A 25,613-nucleotide genomic window follows, 5' to 3' on the forward strand; every position below is an offset into this window, starting at 1 on the left:
GCACTCAGTAAGGGGCTCTTATAACAAAGTTTGGATGGGAAATCACTTCAGATAATATTGTTAAGGCTTGATTTCTTTATAAAAGAAGCAGCCAGCCATAACAAATGATTTTCAAGTTCTATTGTTTTGGTATATACGATTGCAAAAAAGAAACACAATGTTCTTTGTGTTTTTTGCCATTTATGTTTAGCCTCCTAGATAGAAGTGGTTTTTTAATGTCAGCCTTGGTAAATCTAACAATTTTTATGACCCAGTCTTGAACTAGACACTCTTTATATATGTATAGCTTTGCTAGTTTTAAACAAGCTTTTCATCTTCTTTATGGTGTGTTTGTGAGTTCATTGCACTTAGCCAACAGGATAAGAGAAGCAATATTTTTGCGTAGTTGACTAAGCCTTCATTATTGAAATGGTTGGTGCATTTGCTTTTTTTTTTTTTTTTTTTCCTTTTTCTGTAACATTCAGGTTGTTTGTGCCTCTACACATCTATCTAAGTTCAGACCTGAAAGCAAGTGTCACTGGTAAATAAGTATGCAAGCTGAAAATAAGCTGCTATCTGCAGAGGATTCTTTACTCTTGGTAGAGTAGGAAGTAATACATCTTTGAGGAATGTGATGCATCAAGCTAATGCCTTTCACATGCGAGTTCTTCACCAAGTGCCAAAGGATCTTTATCATTTACAGAGGAAAATTCTGTTATCCTACTCTCCCCTTTGGTTCTCAAGGCTTCTATTATTATTTTATCTCTCTTCCACCAGTCTGCCCAGTTTTCTTCATAGCAGTAGAAATGGCTGCTTTGCCTGCGGGAACACAGAGTGAACATGAAAGCTGCTACATGCTGGTAGAACATCCTGTGGAATAGGTGATGATTAAAAATGATCCCAAACAGAAACCCTGCATCCAGCCACCCTCAGATGTTGAGAAAGTTCAAATCCGTATCCTGCCTTCCTGGATTTCTCCATAATGCCCAAGCCAAATCCTCGGATCCAAACCTTACTGAATTTTGGGGACATTTCAGATTCAGATTTGAATTTCAGGTCTCAGCCCCACCTTTAATTTTGGCCCTTTTTTGTAAGATAGTATCCTGAAAGATGGAGTTACAGAGGTCATTTATTTTCTCTTAGCAGTGATCTAAAATACCATTATAAAATACAGTAACTTATTTCTGTCTAAATGCCTGATTGCTGCTTGATTCCGCCACAAACGCAATAGACGTGGACAAGAAAATATAATATTAGTGGTCCTCAGTCTAGCTCCTCCTTCAGGAAAACAAAAGCATGTTGAGCACACTAGAGTGGACACAGAGTTTCCCACATTCAGTTAAAGATTGGACTGTCTGCTGTACGTTAGCCCCTTCAAAACCATCAGATATATTGGCTGATAGGACTTTCCTTGAGATTGGCCTTTTATTGAATTTCTCTCAATTGCAGTCGGTTCATGACAAAGGAGATAGAACCTGTCTCTAAAGAGCTCATTTTTTAACTTCAATGACCCCTGTGTAAATCTGGAATAACTCTATTGATTTTCAAAAGTGACAAATGAATTTTGTTGCCTCCGTTTTTGGATGCCCAACTTGACACCTCTGAGTGTCTCTGTAAATCAGACCATTTTAGAGTGTCCAGCATTAGGCACCCAAAAATTGAGTCCTCAAAATGACTAGTCACTTTTGAAAATCTTGGCCTCTAATTATAGCTAACTTCACCCTACCTTACACTTTAGACAGAAGTGTATATATGCACATATATTTACTATATGTAATATAATGGAGTTACTGGTAAATAGATGTCCCAGGCGATATATGTTTCAAATTTACCACTTTTTCTTATGGTTATGTTCTTTCTTACGATGATACAGCTATAACTTGAAGTCTGAACGTTTGCTTTATAAAAATGTCAACCATCTGCTCAGCACTTTGAGATTGTTGGATGAAAAATGGTAAATGTAACTCAGTGGACATTAGAATAAAGAGATGGTCAATTTGCCACTGTAAGTGCAAGAATTTATTTTTAACTTATTTATTTATTTTTTATCTTGATGCATTGTCACTTTTCTGTTTTGATGATGGAAATTGCCTTGCATTGGGAGATGCCATGTTGGACACTCTGAATTTTAGGACTGCAGAATAGCAGATGTTGAAAAAGATACAGGAGCCACTTTAGCAGTAACACCAGTTAGTTTAGGGCTTTCTTATTCCACCAAAATTCCAACCTATATTTTCAAATCTAGGGTACATTTACTGTGATGCCTCACAGCCACTCATTACAACTCTTCTAGATCCTGTCTGTTTCTATTTGTCATGATACAGCTATTTGTCAACTGAATGCAAGTCAGGCACACTGTGCATACAGGGTATAATACTTTCCAAATAAAGGACCACTGCACACAGTCATGTGCCCTCACATCCACACAGTGCAATAGCTATTAACTCCATTTCTTATTTTGTGTAGAATTAAAAGGTACATGTTCAAAGCTCAAAATAGCTTCTTCAATTGTAAATGAATTTCTTATGAATACAGAATAGGTGCCTACTGCCCCTAACTATTCATTCAGCAAATTACCTTGGTGGCATACTTGCATTTGAAACCAGTTTCAAGCTTCAGCAACAGTTTTACATTCAAATGCTGAGTTGACAGAGCACAGAATTTTCTCTAAACTATTTATACCTTTTGCTTATTTGCAATACTTAATTATTTTAAAAGTTATTATTCATTTACCTCCCAGGTGGGAAGAAATTTCTGCCTCTGTTTTATTAATAATGTAGTATTGGTAGACAGAGCCCTTTGTAAGCTAGGCCTTCACTACTTCTGTGATAACCAGTCACTAGCTGGCAGTAATGAAGGAGTAGGGTGGTCTGTCGCTGCCCAGGTTCAGTTAGATTGGAACCAAGGACAGGAGTTCTCTGGCTCAGGATCTTTGGTGGTGGTGATTTCTTTATGCAGTGGTAGCATTCTAGATGGAACTGTACAAACTTTCAGGAAAACATCGTGCCTCTCTGAAATAGTTCACAATATAAAAAGACCAAAAGAGATTGAAGGTGGGACATGGAGATAAAACACATGTGCAAAGTGATCAGTGAGTTGACAGGCAAACTGCAAACTTATCAGTTCCAAGTTTAAAATTTTTGAATGTCAATTAATCAGTCAATCTAATTTATATCTAATATATCTAATGTATATAACAATGTAGTTTGTATCTAATATATCTATATGTATGGTATCTATTTGTTATTTTAATGTTTTGGATTTATTTGTATGGCTCATCACTTAACTGCTACTTAGTAGGCAATTTATTACTAATTTTCTCATAAAAATGTACCATTTAATAAATGCATGGCTTCCAGATATTTCCTTGCTGAAATTATCTATACAATCAAATTGTGAACAAAACCCCCAGCAGTTTATCTCTCAGCAGGGCTTATGGCAATCATCCAAAAACTGGGGTTGTGTGCAGAACACTGGTGAAATAAAAATGACACCCTCTCTCACTTGTTCAATAGATGTGCCTAAGCGATGGTTCATACATCATCATCAGAACAGTTAGTTCAATTCTAAGTGAAGAACCTTCATTTTTGCTGATTTCCAAGCAGCGAGAGCCCAGCACCATTTTCACAGTTTAGGCTGAGTTGAGGCCCCAGCAGTTAGGAAAACTGGGCCCTATTCATCATTGCCCTATGGCCCTTTTAACATCTCCTGGCATGTCTTTCATTACACCCAGATGTAGAACTTGCTTTGTCAGCACCTCCTCCACCACAGCCCCAGTCACAAAGAGTGCTCCAGGAAAAGTTCCTTTTTACTTTAATGTATTGTCTTCCCCTCCCTCTCCCCTTCCCCTCCCATCCCCCCGGGGAAAAAAAAAAGAGTAGGAACTAAGGTCCCAGTTCAACAAAGCACTTAACTACGTGCTTAACTTTAAACACGCGCTCGGGTGTTTTGCTGAATTGGGCCCTAAGGTCTGCAGGGTTTGGCTCACAGATTTTTACATATAGTTTTAAAAAAACCACTCTGATTCCCATTGCATAATAGTTTGCTATTATGTAGATCCTTCTTAACTATGCAACTTGTTACCAGTCTTCACTGGCTTATATAACCTTTTCTTAGCATCTAAAAACCAGATTTAAATATTGTAGACAACAGGGGAAATGTAAAATTTCTTGAACTTTATTGCAGTGGAACGCTATGTTTTATTAATTTTAAAGTTGCTAGAGGGATCAGTAAAATGATCTCCAGACAAAGTACTAATGTAGAGAAACTTTTTCCTTCTGCTAATTTTCCATGCACTATTCCTGGTCTTTCCAGACACCAAAGCTTGTGGTGTTAGGAGATGTTTTCGCTAGCATTTATTTGTGTGGTTGCACCTGTGTGGAGATTTCATATTTTTACCACATGATCTTTACCATAAAGCACAGTAATGTTTGAGCTGATATGGAAGTATTTTGCTGCCACTGTGGAAGAAGATTGGTTCAAATTGGGTACTACTCTTTCGTAGACCTTGTTAGGAACTCAGTCATGTATCCCAGATATTGTCAGGATGCACTGAATGCTTATGAAAGATGCTTTCACATCCGATTGCTTAGCTGAAACTTTGATAGTAGCCTTTAGCATTGTGAAGTTATTGTTCGCTATATTGTCATCCTCCACAATAAATATACGTGTTCATTAAAGCTTCTGGAAAAAATGTAACTCCCCCCCTCCCCCCAGCGTGTTTCGTAGTTTCTGCTCAGTAGAGTTTCAGGACAGGAATAGCAGCTGTATTGCAAGTGATGATGGAGGTGCATAGGCAAGGCTGCATGTATGGGAGGCTTCCACAGCTGCTGTCTATATTAAGCTTGTCTCAGCCTCGTGCTATTAGTACCTCACAAACACTCTATTCACTTAGAGAGTCAAAATGGAAGACATATAACAGCCTAACCCATTTCCAGTAAATTTTTCAGGGTCATGAATAACATAGAGCCATGCACACACACAACTGTATTCCAATACGCTGCAGAAAATGTTGTGCCATCCAACAACACTCTAGTCACTTGTGTTAATTGTTTTTTTGTAAAAGGATCTAATAAGCTTTTAAGTCATGACTGACCAACTTCATTCAGCATGTTGCCTTTATTTTGAAGCCTCAGCACCTCATACAGCCAAATCTTCAAAAGCTCGCTTGAAAAGTGCAACAGTCCAACATAGGCACTTGGCCACATAATGTAGGACTTGCAGGTCTGATTCCTCTCCCACATATACCAGTGTAACTCCATTGGCTTCACTGGGATTGCTCCCAATTTACGTAAGTGTGAGAAGAAAATTAGGGAAAATGAGAGGTAATCAGGCCCTGCATGAACGACTTCGAGTAGTTAACCATAATCCAAAGGCTATAGACGCCAATAGACAGATATCAATGAGCTTTGGATTGGGTATTTTATGCACATCTCTTTCAGGAGCATGCATCTCGGAATATTTGTCCCACTAATTCCCAAGATCAGTAAATACACATGCTTGTACACCCGCATTTCACTTTTGCAGGCTGGAACTCCTTCTCCCACTGAGCCGCTGTATCATCCCTACTCTTCCAATTTTATCTTATAATGTCCCTTTTTAGTTTTGGACTGACTTTCATTACAAAGCATCATGGTGATATTCTGAGCTGAAGTACATTTATGTAAGAAACAAATTCTGTGAACTGCTGTGCATTTCTGTTACTGATAATGCAGGAAACCTAAAATTACATTCCTCACCATGTGGATTTTTCAATTTGTTTTTTGCTAGACTCCACAAGGGGCATCACAGAATGATTTTCAGAAAAAAAAGAGGCGTGCCCCTCCACCACCAACTCCTCCTGCTCCTGTCATGCCAAACAGAACAGAAGAAAAGGAAGACAAGAGGAAGAGCACAATGGGTAAGCGCTTCTCTTCTCTTCTGCCTCGAATCCAATGCATGTGCTTTATATGGCTCTGCTTGCTGTTTGAAGATTCCCTAAAATGGCCCCTTGCATTGGAAACTATGTAATCTGGAAAAATATTTATCCCAAAGAATGAAAGTCTGGAAATTAAGTGTTTGAGGTTCACAAAGTTTTAAAAGGTGAATTATACCACTTGGGTGAGTAGAATGTTTTCACATGGCACTTAAGGGTGCTTTGGAAAATCCTGCTCCACTTTTGCTCAGCTCTCCTCCCATTGAAGTCAGTTTCATCATTGAGTTCAGTGGAAACAGAGTTAGGCTAACACTATGCCCTTCTGAAGATGCCCTCCCTGTCATTCCCCTGCCCCAGTTGAATGGAGTTTGGACCGAAGGGGTGACTTCTATGGACAGAGGGAGATTCTCAGGTGATGTAAATTGACATGGCACCACACACTTTTTTCTTTTGCCAGAAGCTATGAATGGGCGACAGGGTGTCAGAAGCTATGAATGGGCGACAGGGGATGGATCACTCGATGATTACCTGTTCTGTTCATTCCCTCTGGCATTGGCCACTGTCGGAAGACAGGATACTGGGCTAGATGGATCTTTGGTCTGACCCAGAATGGCTGTTCTTATGGTCTTACACTTCAGTTGTTATAGCTCCATTCCCTTCAATGGAGCGATGACAAATTTACACCAGATTAAGGTCTGCCCCATTGTTTTCAAAGCCATCACCCCTGCTACTGTTGAATACACTTTTTCCTGTGTCCCATGATGGTTTTACATCAGTGGAGTATGTTTTGTTCTTATCTTCGGTCCTGTTTGAGATGAATCTGCATTAATAGAGTCTTTAGCTAATTAGTGCAAGAGAAGAACTGATAGGTTCTGAAATAAATTTCGTATATACCTCAAGAAACTAAAGAAAATTATAGTTTTATGTGATATAGCCCAGTTACTGTCACACAGATAGAGAGACTGAGAAAAAGCCCTCCAGATATTTCAGGTCACTGGGAGTTTTGTCTGTGTGAGGACTCCAAGATTATTCCCTTAAATAAGAAACTGATTTCTGAAAGATATGAGTTAATAACCCCACGCATTGGAACTCATTATCCAGTATATTAAGGGAATCATTTAAAATGTGCTACAATACACTTGGTACACTCCAGGTTGTGCCTTCAACCTCTGCATTTTCACATAGCACTGAAGACATGCATATATGATACCATAAATGAACAGCCTGTCATGTATAATTGATAATGTTACAAATGCTTCACACTTTAGAAAGAAACCTCTTGGCTTTGTTTCAACATTTATTTTCAGTAAATGCCTCACATTTAATGCATCACCATTTGTGTAGCAGCAGGAGTCCATTATCCTGTAACACGTTTGACTCCATTGACATCTCTTATTTAAACTCTCAAAGGAGAATGCTATCACTGTGCAATATAACACAATCGTTTTCAGAAAATTGGCTGCCTGTTAACTATTGCAGATGTCACAATCTGTCGTTCCCAATGCCTCCCCTTGAAAAACACAAGTCATTACTGATAACATTTGGTGTTTTAACTTTGTTAATGTTAATTTTATTTTATGTCACTGCTTGAAAGGTTACAGATGAAAGAAAACAGAACAGAATTGCTCATTTCTATCCACAGCTATATAGATAGGTGTCTGTTGGCCAGACCCTTAGTTGATGTAAATCGGCATAGCTCCAATGGAGCTTTGCTGATTTAAGGATATATCACATAATAATCTCCTATATATTTTTCATTTTCTGCTGCAGTCTTAGATTAATATAATTATTGACACACAAACAATGTTACAATAAGCGAAGCTTGGTAAAACAGTTTCTCTTTAGCACGCTAACTATAAAACCATGAGACAGCACAGCTGTGTCAGGAAGCAAAAAGGAAGGAGCGAACAAAGCAAGACTGTAGAGAGAGAAATTGCTACAGGAAATAGACAGCAGCATGATGGGGCAAATTAAAATACCTCCTCCCACCCTGACCATACTAATCAGAATTTAAAAATCATGGAAAAAACACTCAAACTGGCAAGTAGGTCAGATTAAATATTTAACACCAAATCACTTATACTGGCCCCAAAGTGCTGTGCCTAATTTTCTTAAAGCAGCCAAAAACATCACTGGAGTTCAGCATTTTATGGGCATTAAATTGTTCCTTGCACCTTTATAGGTGGATGTAGCCTATGAAAACCCTGTTCAGTTAAATCTTTTCCAACCTTCTTGCTCCCACTACACACTGCTGCACTAATGCATGCAACACGACACTTTGAAGGCCTTGTAAGAAGAAGTCTAAAGATTTATCCATCCCACAGTGCCAAAATTAAATCCTTTGGGGAGGCTTGGGTGAAGTTGGCTGATTGATAGCTCAGAGCTATTCCAGTGGTTCAATAATTCCACTTAAGGTTTGGTTAGGCTGGAGCCTTCCCATAAACACAGAAGAAAGTTTGAAATACGGTCAGAAGGCACAGGGCCCTGTTGGATTTCAAGAGAATGTCAGTGGTAGCCTAGTATGACTCCAGCACTATCACAAATGGAGAGCATGTTCTTCAGACGTATGAATTATCACGTGTCTTTTTGTCTCACTCCAAAAGAAGAGAGAAATCTGGCTTCTATCAAGACCAAACATTTCCAGGGTTTACCCACCACCAACTGCATGCAGGGTGTGACACTGCTGATATTTATTGACATGTCTAATAATTTAAAGGACACTCATTTACTCCATTTAGTATGCATGATACTAAATTAAGTATGGTTCTGAGGCTCTCAGCATTTCTGACACAGGTTGAAAACTCCATCATACAAACAGCAACAAAACCAGCAGCCTCTGCACACTGTCAAAGCCAAAAAGAAAAAAACTACAGAAAGAAAATGAAAGCCCAAATAGCACATCCACTCAGAAATACCAACCTTCACCATTCCCCTACCTCCTCAAGGAGTTATGGAAATAGTTTTGCATAGTATCCTATAAGTCAACAGCTGTGGGCTGTGTCAGACCAAGAGACCCTGGGGATTTTCGCCTTCCTCTTCAGCATGGGTCACTTACAGAGAATCCACCATTTACACTAGTTTAAACCTGCAACTTGAAGTCTTTAAATCATGATTTGAGGAGTTCAGTAACTCAGCCAGAGGTTAGGGGTCTGTTACAGAAGTGGGTGGTTGAAGCTCTGGGGCCTGCAATATGCAGGAGGTCAGACTAGATGATCATGATGGTCCCTTCTGACCTTAAAGTCTATGTGTCTAAGGGAGAAACAATTTTTTTAAAAAAACCACCTTCATGAAGATATTTTCTGTATAGTGTTTTTAAATTAGTGTGTTTTATTATCTCTCAAAACCGCAATTGAGATTTATGCTGATTGATATGTATAGACTGTGATATACATGTATATATTGGGCCTGATTCTTCTCTCATGTACCTAAATTTAACACCAGCATATCTCTGTCGACTTTCTCATGGTTTACATTGGTGTGATTGAGAGCAGAATCAGACCCAGACAGAGTGGATGGTTTGGGGGAGCAGGTGAACACACACACGTGTGTGTGTGTTTTAAAAGAAACTTAAAAATAATTGACTTGACAATAAAGTAACTAGCTAATTGATCCTCCTGTAGGTAATGGACGACAGGTGCCACAAAAGCCTCCTAGAGGCAACACACGTGGTCCACCCCAGTTAGTGATTCCCCCACCCCCACCTTACCCTCCTCCTGACACAGACATTATGGATCCAACTGACTATTACAGTGAAGCACCCGATGTTACAGCACCAACAAACCTGGTACCTCAACGTATGTTTAAATATCTATGTATTTGCTTTTCAATTCTTTTAGCGGTTACTGTCAAGGATAGCTTTTCCAGACTTTCCTCTCTGTTCTCCAGACATACATGTTTTTTCTTTTCCAGCCTCTCTTCTTTAGAAATGCTCAATGCATTATATTCATATGATTAATTAATATGAGGCGAATGAAATATTTGCTTATAGAAAATATTGCTACAGCGGCTTAGCTCTTATTTGGAGATGTGTAAATATGACTGTCAAAACATGCAGTTTCATTCATTTCAAACAAAAATTTGTGGTTTAGTATTTGATTTGTTTCTGCATGCGCGTTCTCCCCCTCCCTCCAAAGACATACAGGTGCAATAAACTATTGAGCAGCCACTGTAATCTGTCAGACTAGCATTTCCCAAGCTTTTGCAAGCTGAAGCCCCCTTTCAAGAAAATCAATCACACCCACCATGTACTGTTAAAGGTTTACTCCCCTTAATATGTATATGTATCGGCATGGCTCCAATAACTTCACTGGAGCTTTGCTGATTTAAGGATATGTCGCCTAATATATAGTGTATCTTCCATGCCCACCTGGCTAGCCCTGGGTGCACTCTCTACCTTGCGAAATCTTCTTATCAGACAATGCGGTGTGATAGTTGTGGCATTCTTCCTTATTTGTGTGAAACATGGTTGTATTTTCAGAGTTATCATATAGACTTGACTGTTTTCAAATCTTGGTTCATGATCTAAGACTCAGATCCTGAAAATGACTCCGCATAGGTAATCCCCCCTGCACACACACACACACACACACACAGCACCCCATGAAAGTCAGCAGGGCTCTACACAGGTGCAGGGTCTTCTCAGGTGCAATAACTTGCAGGATCAGAGCCTATTTGATACGCTACCATTCATGTGGTTATCTCTGCTAATCCCATTGAGATCCTTCTCTGGGAAGCTTTCATTGCAAAGATTATACTCTAAGTAGCTCTCCACCTCGGGTTGCCAATTTTGGTTGGTCGTATTCCTGGAGATTTAATCACATGGCATAATCTTTAATTAAAGATTAACCTTTAATTCCTGGAGGGCCAGTCCTGGAGGGCTGGCAACCCTATCTACACCTAATGTATAAGTGTTGGGGGAGGGGGTTTGTTGCCCACTAGCTAAACCCAATGTATTATTGTTCAATCTTAAGTAAAGAGAAGTAGAATGTCAAGTTTTATAAAGTGGGGGGGGGGGAAAAAGTCTCTATGTCAAGGATTCTGCTACTAGAAAACACAACTATTAATGTGGATTAACCTATTTTATTCCTACCAATGTATGAACAAAATTCTTGTTGTCATTCGATTTTTGGTTCGATACATTGGCTTGTACACAGTGGTTCTCTTCTTAAAGAATCTGGACTTGTTTTAATCAATATTTGTGCTTCAACTGACTTCCTATCGTTACAATATTTTGCAATGCTCCTCTGCTCCACTCTGGCAATCAAATGCATTTTAATCAATTCTCCTCTGATTTTTATCATGTTTTTTGCTCTTTAATCTTATTGTCATTAACTGAGCTTTCTTGTTAATATTTGCACCCCTAGACACAGATACATGTTTTGTATGCATGTCTAAAATGATATATTTGTAGGATCCTTTTTCCTCCCTTAACTTATTAATCGAGTTGTTATGTGACCTGTTATTCTGAGTTTGAGTTTTGACTGTAGTTCACAAATGGAGACTCTATTGCATCTGTTGCATGGGGTTTGATTTTTGCCCCGTGATTTGGTATGTTCTTAATGAATGAGCTGTTAACAAGCTATCTATTACGCCATGTAGAGGATGCTGTACTTAGAGCTGAAACTACAGTATGCTTTCTTAAAATGGTTTGAAACAGGCCATTTGAATAGCAGCCTTACCCATGTGTCCTTTATATGTTACCTTTTTATTTTGTCATGTTATGGACCACAAAATAAAAATACGATAGGGAACTAAAAAGTTAGTTTAAAAAGGATAAATATTTCAACTTCTTATTGGGTCAGATCCTGAAATCCATTCTTGCCTCTTACGCAGGCTGGATTACCAGGAAAGTCAAAAAGAGTTTTTACTCAGTAAGGATGATGTAATTGATGTAGTTGTAACCCTTCTGCCAGGTGGAGCAAGCAGCAACAAGGGCCGGGTTCAGTATGAGATCTCTAAAATGTAACTATGGGCACCTAGCCCATAAACTGAAATCCTAATTTGACTCAAAACTTGCACTGTATGCAAAAATCAAGTACAATAGTCAAATATCCTCCATTACCATAACATTTGGGTTTCTTTTCGCAAGGCTATTTTCCAATTTTATTAGATGGATAACATACCGAGATGTATATTTCTAGCTGACTAGTAATTCAATTCTATTTGAGGAGAACGGGGAGTTGATAAGGTGCCTGCTTCCTCCCATCCCATGTGCTGTTGTTTTTTTTAATGAAAACCTTGAGTGGCATAGCTCATATAACCATAAATGACAACACATGTGAGCGTGAACAGTTCTACAAACACCTTTCAGTAACTTAAAGCACCTCCATTCAGTAACTTAAGGTGGAGGTATCTGGTATTATCAGCCCTTTAAGGACGGTTTCTAAAGACTGAAGTTTGTTAATTTAAGAAGAAACAACAGGAGACATCCATCGTGTGAAGCAATCTTTTCATAGATGTAAAGATTTGCGTACATATAAATTAGCTCGAAATGAATGGGCTACTCCGTGGGCTGTTTTGCTAGGTGTTGATATCACAAATACACCAAAACAGTTGCAATTAATCAGTGTCCCAGTTTTTATTCTCAGCATAGATGCTAAGATTTATATGAGCATAGAGAATGAGCTGCCCTCTCACTTCCTAGAGGTGGTCCCTGGAACATAGTTAAGGTGCATTGAAAGGGTAGTGTAGGGAAGCTTGTCTGGCCACTCCTCCTGCCATGTCTGTCCTGTGAGTAAATAAATAATTTTGAACTGTCAGCCTAGCACCTTCCATGGGCATTAAAATTCACTCCATGAAAATAGAGGTCCCGTGCACCTTGAGCATCTATGCATGTTATTACATTGACTACAGAGGAATTGAGCCTGCTTTTTCAGTGATGAATTTGGCCCCAGGAATCCAGGTAGGATTTTCAAAGGAGCCTATGGGAGTTACATACCCAAATACCATTGGATGTCAATGGGATTTGGCTCTTTTAAAAATCTAATCCTGAAGGTTAGTTTGCATGCTAGCCATTCTTTCATTTTGGCCTTCACTTATGTTTATATGTTTTATCATTTACTTTTTTCCCAACAGTTTATTGTTGTGCATCATTCCCTTCACACACCAAGCACGTCTGATAGAACTTGCCTCATCCTGTGACCTTCATACCTCTGACGCCTTCCGTTGCCTCTGCTACCCTGACTCTTCCATTGCCTTTCTTCCTTCCCTGCTAGAAGAGCTCCTTTTATCTGACTGAAACCTTGGCTTTCTTTCTTTTTGAACTTGCACACCTTCATTTAATTATTATTGATTATGTTTGGCTTTGTTTCACACTCATTCGTTAAGTGTATTTTCCAGAACTGAACCCTCTGTTATACGAATATGTATCCCCATCAAAAAGATTCCCCATTCATCTGTCTGTTTCTTTACAAATTATTCTTGTTGCTTTGGGTCAGTATTTAATTTGATTCAGTGTTTCAGACTTTTTTTTTTCTTACATGCAACCCTGTTTTACGAATTTATGGAAAAGGTTCTAGTACAATTGCTCATTTTTCTACCAGGCTAAGCCTTGCATTTTGCATTTTCCCAAGCATTTTATGTTTTCCCTTTATTGAAGCTATTTTGTGCCACCTGGATAGACCTGAAAGTGAGCATGGCCTAAAGTCCAAGATTCCTTTCATATCTTGGCCACTTATCAAGTTACTGAGTTAAAAATAGAAACCTTAAAGGTCTGTCGGACCTATAACCGGCCTAAACAGAAAACTGAGGATAAGTACCAAGTACATTAATTCTTAGCCTCTACTTTTACTTTTCATACTAATGCTTACTTTGATTAATTTCTCCTTTATTCTATAATCACACTATGGAAACTAAAGTATTTGTCATATTTCTGTAACAAGATTCAAAACATCGTTTGCTCAAGATAAATCAAATTCTGCAGGTCTTCATTTTTCATTTCCAAAAGGAATATGCGCAGAGGATTATAGTTAAAATATGAATTGTTGGTAGGCTCGCACGCACCTAAAACTCTTTGCACTGAGGACACTTGTTCATGCAAAGGGCCCCCCAGCACATTTTTTAACTCATTCTGGATCGCAACTATGGGTTTTATGAGCTGAAACAACACACACACCCAACACCCTATTCTGTCTTCATTGATAACAGGTGTTTAAGATGTTTGTTATTTAAATGAGTGTGATGCAGAATGTGACTCTTACTTACATCACACAACATTCTTATTCTACCCTAAGCAAAATCATATGCCTTTTGGATCCTTTCCAGGTATGCAAAAAGAGGAGAAAGAAAGCAGAGTATTCGTACAAAGAGGGTGGAATATGATGAGAGAGAGTTTTGACAGGCCTTAAGGATAAAGTGAATATTATATGTGCAGTTGTACCTGTTTTAGGAGCCCACTCAAGGAAGCAACACATACTGCAGATTTCAGAGTAACAGCCGTGTTAGTCTGTATTCACAAAAAGAAAAGGAGTACTTAAGTGAAGTGAGCTGTAGCTCACGAAAGCTCATGCTCAAATAAATTGGTTAGTCTCTAAGGTGCCACAAGTACTCCTTTTCTTTTTGCACATACTGCAGAGTCTTCTAAAAAAAAAATATAGAGCGCAATTTTACTCAATATATTGTGAGGTACTTTGGGGCAGTCTCTTAAGAAAAGAGGCTTTTGTGCAGGTTTCATTGTAATTCTCCTTTCTTCAAAACTTTGTAAATGTTCCCAAAACATTGAGCTAATGTCTCTATTACTGCAGTTTTACACTGCTTGTAACTAGATTAAAATCCCTGGAGTTCCACTGGTATAAAACCAGAGTAATGCAGTTGTGAGTTGGGCCTGGTATGTTTTAAGTAGGGTTGGTCAAAAACTTTGCATCAACATTTTTGTTCAATTGAAAATTAGGTTTTCAACTAAAGAAAAATTTTCCTGGAAAGTGTCTGCATTCTTCAGAAAAAATCAGGGTTTTTTTGGGTTAGAAATTGGAACCCTGAAAAACAAAAATCTCCAGTGGAAGACTTTTGGTTTTTTGACTAAAAGCTTTTCTTTTTCCAGACAAACTTCCAAAAACAAAAAAGTTTTCAACAGTAAACCAAAAAAGTTTTTTGGCTAAAAACAAGAATTTAGCCCAGTGTCTTTGAAACATATGACAGCTATTTTGGCTTTTATCTTGAACCATTGATGTTAATGGGAGCTTGGCAACTGACTTCACTGGGAGGAGGAGCAGGCCCTTTATGCACTAGGGTAGCGTCTTAGGTTAGCATTGATGGAAGTATACTTTGGTTGGTTTTGCTGCCCATATTATTCCATGAGGACTGTAGAAACATAATGAGAATTACATGGGCAAGCTAATACCAAATTGACTGCAAGGACTATTGAATTCCAACAAAGTGTGTTTGTCAGCTCATACTAAGCTGAAAAATGAATGGGAAATGGTATTCAGCATTTTGCTTCTCCACCAAATAGAGTTGGCCAGATATTTTCCTTCAGCGCCAAATAATTTGGGATGGTAAAAAGAACTGTGTTTGAAAATGTAAGGACTCATTTGACGAAGGGAGGGGAGAAATATGTGGATCATTTATAAATCAAAATACAAGTCAATGATTTGAATTCCAATACATATGAAAAGTCAGTGCCAAAATGACCATAGGGAGATACTTAAATCATGAGGGATCCAGTCTTGAGATATGCTAAGTGCCATTCGACTTTGCATTCAATAGAGTTGTAGGCATTCATTACTACTCCAGATTAGGCTTTGGTGAAACACCATAGGAATCGTCAGGTGTTACTGTAACCAGAGGGAGCCCATGTTGTCCCTTGGATGAAATAGGCCCCTAGTGAAACTAGTAAAAAGTTAATTTTAAAAAATGAATATTGAGTTATACCACAGTTTCCATGTTTTCAAAGTTCCATAACAATCATAAATAGTTTAGTGTGGGGGGGGGGGAGGGGTTCTTTTGCAAAGGTAAAGGAAAGAGACTCTTTCTAGATATTGTCTATAAATTCTTATAAATAGAGAAACTATGAGAAATACATTTTGTACGCGATGTTACTGTAATGACTATGTCAGGGCACAAACCCAGATTGCTATCAAGTCTTTCATAGTTTTGTTTGTGTATGTATGTGTGTTACCTATATGACAGGTTTCAGAGTAGCAGCCGTGTTAGTCTGTATTCGCAAAAAGAAAAGGAGGACTTGTGGCACCTTAGAGACTAACCAATTTATTTGAGCATAAGCTTTCGTGAGCTACAGCTCACTTCATCGGATGCATTCAGTAGAAAATATAGTGAGGACATTTATATACACACAGAACATGAAAAAATGGGTGTTATCATACACACTGTAAGGAGAGTGATCACTTAAGATGAGCTAATACCAGCAGGAGAGCGGGGGCCGGGGGGGGGAGGGTAGAAAACCTTTTGTAGTGATAATCAAGGTGGGCCATTTCCAGCAGTTAACAAGAACATCTGAGGAACAGTGCGGCATGGGGGGGGAGAATAAACATGGGGAAATAGTTTTACTTTGTGTAATGACCCATCCACTCCCAGTCTCTATTCAAGCCTAAGTTAATTGTATCCAGTTTGCAAATTCCAATTCAGCCGTCTCTTGCTGGAGTCTGTTTTTGAAGTCTTTTTGTTGTAATATTGCGACTTTTAGGTCAGAGATCGAGTGACCAGAGAGATTGAAGTGTTCTCCGACTGGTTTTTGAATATTATAAGTCTTAACATCTGATTTGTGTCCATTTATTCTTTACGTAGAGTCTGTCCAGTTTGACCAATGTACATGGCAGAGGGGCATTGCTGGCACATGATGCATATATCACATTGGTAGATGCGCAGGTGAATGAGCCTCCGATAGTGTGGCTGATGTGATTAGGCCCCATGATGGTGTCCCCTGAGTAGATATGTGGACACAGTTGGCAACGGGCTTTATTGCAAGGATAGGTTCCTGGGTTAGTGGTTCTGTTGTGTGGTGTGTGGTTGCTGGTGAGTATTTGCTTCAGGTTGGGGGGCTGTCTGTAGGCAAGGACTGGCCTGTCTCCCAAGATTTGTGAGAGTGATGGGTCATCCTTCAGGATAGGTTGTAGATCCTTGATGATGCATTGGAGAGGTTTTAGTTGGGGGCTGAAGGTGATGGCTAGTGGCGTTCTGTTATTTTCTTTGTTGGGCCTGTCCTGTAGTAGGTGACCTCTGGGTATTCTTGACAGGTTTCAGAGTAACAGCCGTGTTAGTCTGTATTCGCAAAAAGAAAAGGAGTACTTGTGGCACCTTAGAGACTAACCAATTTATTTGAGCATAAGCTTTCGTGAGCTACAGCTCACTTCATCGGATGCAGTGAGCTGTAGCTCACGAAAGCTTATGCTCAAATAAATTGGTTAGTCTCTAAGGTGCCACAAGTACTCCTTTTCTTTTCTGGGTATTCTTCTGGCTCTGTCAATTTGTTTCTTCACTTCAACAGGTGGGTACTGTAGTTGTAAGAATGCTTGATAGAGATCTTGTAGGTGTTTGTCTCTGTCTGAGGGGTTGGAGCAAATGCGGTTGTATCGTAGAGCTTGGCTGTAGACGATGGATCGTGTGATGTGGTCTGGGTGAAAGCTGGAGGCATGTAGGTAGGAATAGCGGTCAGTAGGTTTCCGGTATAGGGTGGTGTTTACGGTGCTAATAAGCGATGGTCACATAGTGTCCAGGACATGGATCTCTTGTGTGGACTGGTCCAGGCTGAGGTTGATGTTGGGATGGAAATTGTTGAAATCATGGTGGAATTCCTCAAGGGCTTCTTTTCCATGGGTCCAGATGATGAAGATGTCATCAATATAGCGCAAGTAGAGTAGGGGCGTTAGGGGACGAGAGCTGAGGAAGCGTTGTTCTAAGTCAGCCATAAAAATGTTGGCATACTCTGGGGCCATGCGGGTACACATAGCAGTGCCGCTGATTTGAAGATATACATTGTCCCCAAATGTGAAATAGTTATGGGTGAGGACAAAGTCACAAAGTACTATACATATGATAGCTAACCAAATTCTGCACTGCCCTGTACTCTAAGTATAGGAGAGGGTGGAGAGAGCTTCCCTGTGATCCACAAGCTCAACTGCACAGGAACAGGACAGGTTTTCAGCTGAGTGTTCAGGAGAGTTGTGATACATGATGATGTGCTGTGGTGGAAAGATTTTTATCAGCATGAGTTTTACTTTTCAAATGTCTTTCGGGACAATTTTAGTATCCCTCCACTTGTAAAAGTTGGAACAATTACCAAAGGTTGTGGTGGGTTCTCCATCACTGTCCATTTTTAATTTTTAAATTAAATTGTTTGTTTTTTTTCCCTAAAAGATATCCTCTGATTCAAAGAGGAATTAATTCAGGGAAATTCTTATGGCCTGTGTTGTGCAGGTCAGACAGGATGATCACAGTGGTCCCATCTGGCTTTATATTCTATGAATCTGTGAACCGTCAGTTCATTTGCTCAAGGATCAAAGGAAGAGAAAAAAGTAACAGGTTTTGTAAACCACTAAAATATATTTTATACATAATAATGTCACAGTGTTAAGGTCCAGTCTTTCAGGCCTTTCTAAAGATTGAAATGATAGCTGTGTTTCCCTTTGAAAAGGTAGAAATTATCCCTTTTCAGTGGTAGGGCTACAAGATACCAATCCTTGCATTCATTATATTATTATGTGTAGAAAATCTGTCTCCAGCCCAGAACTGAATCTTACTCATCCTGGGCCTCAAGCAGATCTCATTTGGGGAGAAAATTCCAATTTAGTATTTGTGAGGAGGAGGAGGAAACAGCTCTTTGGTAGATTGATACTTGATTTATTTATTTTGGCAACTGTTTGAAGCTCATCATGGGGTTTGGAAAGTTAGAATAAGTACCAGAGGAGGTGGATTACTGGGTCTGTGATCCAGTCCTAGTTTGTGATAAATTGCACAGGCATATGATATATTTATTTATGTAACATATGCCTGTGACATTTATCATATGCCTGTCGCCTCTCCATATATGGGGAGGGCGGTGACAATGTAAAATGAAATCTGTGGGCCTGATTCTGATGTGCCCATTAATTACATTGATACCTTCATAGATTCCAAGGTCAGAAGGAACCATTGTAATCATCTAGTCTGACCTCCTGTATTAACCTCCCCACAATAATTCCTAGAGCATATATTTTGGAAAAACTGGCAGTCTTGATTTAAAAATTACTAGTGATTGAGAATCCACCATGACCTTTGGTAAATGGTTCCAGTGGTTAATTTATCCTCACTGTCAAAAATATACACCTTATTTCCAGTCTGAATTTGTCTAGCTTCAGTTTCCAGCCATTGAATCATGGTATGCCTTTCTCTGCTAGATTGAAGAGCTCATTAAGGACCTTTTGCACTTCCAGAGCAGTATAAAAGGGCCTTAGTGTAAATGAGAATCAGTTCTTGTGTGTGTATATATAAGATAGTAGTGCTCTCTTTCTAACTTGGCTTCAGATCACTGCCATGACTCAACATATATTTAGTACATGCAATAGGTACCATTTAACTTTCCATACTAAAATACATGTTATTTTAAAAGATAGAACATAACTTATTCCATGTTGTTACTACTGTTTTCTAAGCTTATCACAAAGCTGTGAACTCCCCGCTCCAGGACAGAGAGCCAAACCTACTGCCACTGATTACACATTTCTTAGGCAAATGTCTCATATAGCAGAGCAAGAACACCTGTCTGGCTACATAAATCCACCATTGAAAATTACAACTAGTGACATAATTTGGTACTGGAGAAACACTATACAAGAAAATATGCACAATACCCTTCCTATTCCAGTAACCCCTCTAAAAACTGGGGTTAGTGTACACGTCGCCCACTCACTGTTTGGAAGATATTGTCCTCTGTCTTTATATCCACAACCCAGAAAGAGATTGCTTTACCAATTGCTTTCAGTATACTATGCTGATATAATAAGGGAAATGATCCTGCAATGTCAGTGGGTGTTGAGAGTGCTTAGCATAAGGCCCATAACAATTCTTAAGTCCATACAGAATGTTAAGTCTTCAAAGTATGTACAAACACTAATGAATCCCCTATAGCACTCTGATGCACCTTGAATGTAAAAGATGACATCATAAACCTATTCCTGTTGTACATACTCTAAATCCAGTCAGCAGTTCCTAAAATTTGATCACAAATCCTTTCACTTGCCCACAGTTTAAGAAAATTCTGCAGAAAATGAAACTGGCTTAGGAAAAAACAGCCACCCTTCATAATGGCCCCTGTATATTCCATTATTTGTACATCTGTTCCACTACTGTGGCATTAAAGAGAATATATGACTCTGGAGGATCTGGGTCAAAATCAGCCCTGGCATAAGAGGGCATAATTCTGTTGTACTCTATGAAATTTTGAATGCTTTTGCCAAAGCTGAATTTGGTTCTTTGACTCTGGCTGTGTGATTAATTTATGAAGTGTGGAACAAACTTACATTTCACACTTTCCAGCCTAACTGGAAGCAGGAAGTACTAGAATTCTTTCATGGAACTCTGTTCGTGTGAGATTTTCAGCCCAGTCCCACACACACAAGGGCAAGGTGGCTGAAGTTGTATGAGTGCTTGTCCTATGTGAAACTGAACTCTGTATTTTTAAGGGTTGCCCCCCTTCTCAAAATAAGGAAAATGTACCCCTACCTGCCTCCTTAGCAAAGCCTTACTGATTGGAAAGCACTGAAAACATGCCCAATTGACATTTGAATTTGGAGGCTCTCCTACACACCCAAATATAGACACTCCTGTACTCAATCACTAGCAGCGCTGCACTGAGCACGCTTCCCATGTTATCTGTGTATGTGTGTTCTTTTGGAATCTCAACCTGGATCTGAATTTCAGGATAGGCCTCCTATATCTATAATGGGCCGAACCAAAACCTTGAAGGCTGACGTTTGAAATACAAATCTGAAATTTATAGCTCAGGCCCGTCATGATTTAAAAGGGATCTTGGCAGTGAAGGCTCCCAGTAGTGAGTGGTTAGGAGTTTTCTGATTCTCTGCCTCATGTATCTCATAATGCCCATAGCCTAGCGCTTGCCCCTCCTCAGATGCTTACTTCTTAGCTTTTCCCACTTCAGCTTATCTATCTGTAAATACCAGCTAAAATGCTCTCTTTCTGCATTCTCTCATTTTTTTTTCTAAAAACTAGAGAATTTTGCCTATGTACATTCACTTCTGGGTTTAGAGTATTGGGGAGCAAAGGACTGAGGGCAGAGGCAGAGACTGTTGTGTCAGCTCCTTTTGGGAATGCAGTAACTGGTTCTTGGCTTGTATTAAGGACATACTTCCCAACGCATTGTACCATAAGCTAAAGGTGGGACATAGTGGAGGGCAAGACCTCAGATGAGGGGTGGATGGACACAACACAAAGAGATGGTCATGAGGAGCAGGACAGCTATGGCTGGCACAGTCATTTTCCCTTTCATGGTTGCCAGAATAGCTCATTATGAATAGAATTGGTAGAAAAATGGTTTGTGAGAAAACTAAGAAATTGAAAATTTTGGAAAAAAAAATTCCACAGCTTTCTAAAAACAATCATTTTTATTTGAAATATTTGATTGAAAAAGTTTGGTTTTGAAAGTATTTTAGGTTTTAAGATTTTTTCCTTCTTTCCTTCCTTTTATTCCTTTCCCCCCTTTTTCCATTTTGCCACCAAAAAAAGGATAAAAAGGGGGAGAGAGGGAAAAAATCATTTTGGGATTATAGAAAAATGGAAAAATTTGGCAAAAAAAATATTTTTTCTTATAAAGACGTTTTTAACCAAAAAAAATTTTTTTTGAGGGGAAAACATATTCAACCAACTCTACTTATGAGATATGTGTGTCACAATCAGGACATGAGTGTAGCGAATGAAACAGGTAGTCATCTAATGACATAATTTTAAATCCAAAACCAATATTTTCTTTATTTGAGTTTAGTTTGTGTATGCTCGATGAAATAAAGAGTATGGCCCCTTTGAGAGAGAGAGAGAATTCTGGGAGTTTTACTGAATATAAAAGCTAGTAGAATTGCCCAAGGTACAGAGATGCTCTCTGCACCAACATGGTTTATTGAAGCCTCTGAAAAGACCAGCCCGTGTCACTTCAATGCCTTATTGAAGGTAGGAACTGGTAGCTTTGGGACGAAATGCAAGAACATGTTGACTATTTTGAGTGAGATATGTTAGACTTATGTTTAAACCCCTTTGGTTTTGGTTCACTAACAGTCCTGCAGCTATGTTAAATCAACCATCTGGAGCCATACAATTTCCTTTTAACAGGATACTGGTAAAACCTGTCCTACTTCCCTCTCAAAAGAGAAAAGCTGCAAGTGTGTTTTCGGAGAAAAACTTAATCCATTGAAAACTATTCAAGATGAGAGTCTGTGAAGGACTAGAGCAATCTGCTGATTAAGCATTGGTCATATGCGTAAAAGAAGCTTGGGGGTAGCTTTCATTTAAGTACCCAAGTTTTCCAGATGAAAACATTTGATTAAAAGAAATGCATACACTGTAATTTGCTTGTTTGCTCCACTCCCTTGTGGACATGCCCAGCTTCTTCTGTACCTGGCAACTTTCCTGTGCTATGTACACCAAACTAAAAAATGTGATTCAGATATTCCTCAAATGAAATCACCAATCACATTCACTTTCCCACACTCTCAAAATACTCTCCAGAAAAAGAAATAAAGTAACTTCTCTTCACTTTCATTGTGCATGAAATAAAAATCTGTCTGTAATACACATCTTTGACAATATGATGTCAATAGCATACATACAGTACACATGCCTATGATGTGTTTTCATTCTGAGTGAATTTAGTACCTGTAAAAAAGTTACCGTATTGATTGTACTGGCGACTAAAGCCCTGCCTCTCACTAAGTACAGCACAGACACCGGTAACTAATCACCATCCCGCCAGCATAACTAAATCTTCTTCTGAAGAGGTCACTCTTATTCAGTGCATGGCCTCTTTGCTGAAACTGTAAGCAAGATTTCCAGTCATGAGGGTGCATTTTATCAGGATCAGTGGATCTATGTGTTCTCCCTAGAGCTCATAGAGAATTTTCCAACCAAATGGAAAGAAAATAGCTTTTTGTCTGGGGAAAAAAAGGGTTTGTAAGAAAAACAGAACCAAAAAATGGCATTTGAAAGGAGAAGGGGAAAGGAAAAATGGGGGTGGTGGGAGAGAAGGGGATGGGGGAAAAACACTGAAAATTAAATCTTTTTGTTTAAAAAAAAAAACGCAACCAAATGGGTTGGGGATTTGGTATTTTCCCCCTTTCTCTCCCTTTTTTGTTCCTCTGTCCTTGCTCCCCTTTGTCAAACATTTTTCACCAAAATCTTTTTGAAATTCTCTGTGAGGTGGGGGAAATGATTTTTCTCAGCCATCCCTAACCTGGTCTAAGACCACTAGCTCAGTTGCAAGGCTTCATTGCACTAAACCATTTCCTTGAGCCATCCTGTCTTTTATGGGGAAATGTGTATACAAAAACCTCAAACTCCAGATATGGCCTTGATCCAGCAAAGCATTCATGAATGCTAAATTGGGTGCCCCACTGTGTAGCACATATGTGATTGTTGGTTGTTATTTGAATTACAGTAGAACCTAGGAGCCCCAGTCATGGACCAGACTCCACTGTGCTAGGTGCTGTACAAACACCACACAAAGACAGACCCTGCCCCAAAGAGCCAACTGTCTAAACATATGAGTACTGCAGGATCAGACCCTTACAATGTATACTATGCATGAAGGTCTACAAGGATCACACACACGCTCAATAAAAAGAATTGCCTTCCCCATATTTAAAATATCCTTATAAATATAATAGCTGAAAATAAACCACTAGCCAAACTATACCTGAAAGTCTGTGGTGCATTGTTCTTTGAACAGGAAAACAAACAGGCCTGTTCTATCACCCAGAAGGTCCAAGAGGAAAAGAAGGTCAATTCACATAAATCAAAAGAGACCAGAGTAGAGCTCGAAGTCTTTAGACATGGAAATGTCTGAAAGGATGCATAAAATAGATCTATATTTGGAAGTTAGCTGTTGAAAATCTTCTATGAGCATATTTGTTGGTGGTGGTTTTAGCTGAGGTGTATCTTTCTGGCCAATAAAGTGAAGTTATTTTGGGTCACCTACCTAATTAGACACAGAGGTTCTGTGTGAAACGTTTAGTTTTCTGGATGTTCTAACTGTTACTTTGGGTGATTATCGATGGTATTCTATATGTGTATAGAAATAAAGAGGTAAGGGGAAACAATGGATGAGCTGACTGTGGAGCTAGAGAATGATGTCACAATTTATAATGGCCTGTGTCTGTATGAGAACGGATAAATAGAAAGTTTGACGCACAAAACTGGACAGAGTGATAAAATTCCTTCCCGTTAGGCACAGCCCCAGTCTGATTTTTACTTTCAGCCAATAGCATAATAAAAATATTAGTGATGGCTTATCATGGGCTGATGGCAACTTCTGGACTCCCTGTAATTATAATTACCCATAAAATGATTCACATTGCTGACTGGAGGCTAAATACTATTTGCCTTATTCAGGCAGCAGTCCCATTTGCTGCAAGAATACTATTTATGGGGATAAGGCGAACAGGATTTGACCACATAAATACAAAACTGATGTCCAAAACCTGTCCTCAGACAGTTGAGTGCAATTCCCACTGACTTCAATAGGAGTTAAGCATAAGTGAGTCTGTTTCTTACAATTAGATCAGTGCAAATCAGTAATAACTCTGTTTTTAAGTGAATGGAGTTACACCATTGTAATAGTGAGGAGAATCAGGCCCATGAGAAGAGAATTTGCCCCTAACTTACAAAACATTTGTCTCCTCTTGCTGACTTTGCTGGCAGCTAGTCCATTCGGAAGGAAGGCATAAGTACAGCATGAATGTGTTTTATGTCCTTACTCTGGATTGTCCTAGAAATATGAATCTGTCATAGGGATTTTAGGGAATTCTTAGCAATGGAAAACATCAGTAAGAAAAAGATGAATTGAATAAACCAGAATGCACAGGGGATCTCATGGTGAAGTTTAAAAGAAAAAGGTTTAGAAAATGGGCTCTTTTCTGTGGTTTTTAAAATCACCTAATAAAATGTCGGTTTGTAACAGAGATGCATTAATCGTTTTTACTTTTAACCATGATACTGCATGTGTTTTTCATGCAATTTTATCCATGCTTAAGTCTTTGTTCTCCAAGGTGGCTACTGAAAATCACCTTCACAGTCCATTTATTCAGATCTTGAAGCATGCTTGGATTGCAGCAGACCACCTCTGTAAAGGATGCAGTTTGCCAAAAACTACCATTTAAGTCTAACAGTTGCCAGCAAAATGTGGCTAGCAGCATATTTCTCAACCAACCCTTATTATATAGGGAAGTTTCTGTTTTTAGATCTTCTGTCTCACTGAGACTTGCTGGAATCCCCTTTATCAATCACTGCATATTACTAGAACTACATGGAATAATATATGAAGTGGAAGTCTGAAGAAATCTGTTAAATATTCTTCACTGTATTCCCATGTTATCCTGATCTGTGTTGTCTCCTTCCTTTTCATAATCTGTTGAACATTATAGCTTAAACCCCATCCTACATAGGGCCAGGTAAGGCAGGCAGGGTACCCAGTGTGAGTGGCTACTCCATGTACTTCTCAGTCCCAGGGCATCCCCTACCTATTACTGTCCACAGAGCAGGAGAGATGGAGTGGGGTTTCTGAGTACAG

At 39.1% G+C, this 25,613-nt stretch overlaps 1 protein-coding gene across 11 annotated transcripts in view; it reads left to right on the forward strand.

Annotated features, from left to right (window-relative positions):
• The window catches only part of COBL (cordon-bleu WH2 repeat protein), a 240,384-nt gene that overhangs the window by 174,379 nt on the left and 40,392 nt on the right, over positions 1-25,613 (forward strand). For 9 of the 11 annotated variants that reach the window (XM_048839266.2, XM_048839267.2, XM_048839262.2 and 6 more), the window contains 2 exons: positions 5,749-5,878; positions 9,514-9,687. In XM_048839266.2, coding sequence (XP_048695223.2) covers positions 5,749-5,878; positions 9,514-9,687 — 304 coding nt within the window. Of the gene's footprint in view, positions 1-5,748; positions 5,879-9,513; positions 9,688-12,967; positions 13,289-25,613 lie in introns of those variants that run through there. The other 2 variants (XM_075125572.1, XM_048839269.2) reach the window with 2 other exon arrangements.

The sequence above is a fragment of the Caretta caretta genome, chromosome 2 (assembly GCF_965140235.1).
Source record: "Caretta caretta isolate rCarCar2 chromosome 2, rCarCar1.hap1, whole genome shotgun sequence".
Classification (NCBI taxonomy): domain Eukaryota; kingdom Metazoa; phylum Chordata; order Testudines; family Cheloniidae; genus Caretta; species Caretta caretta.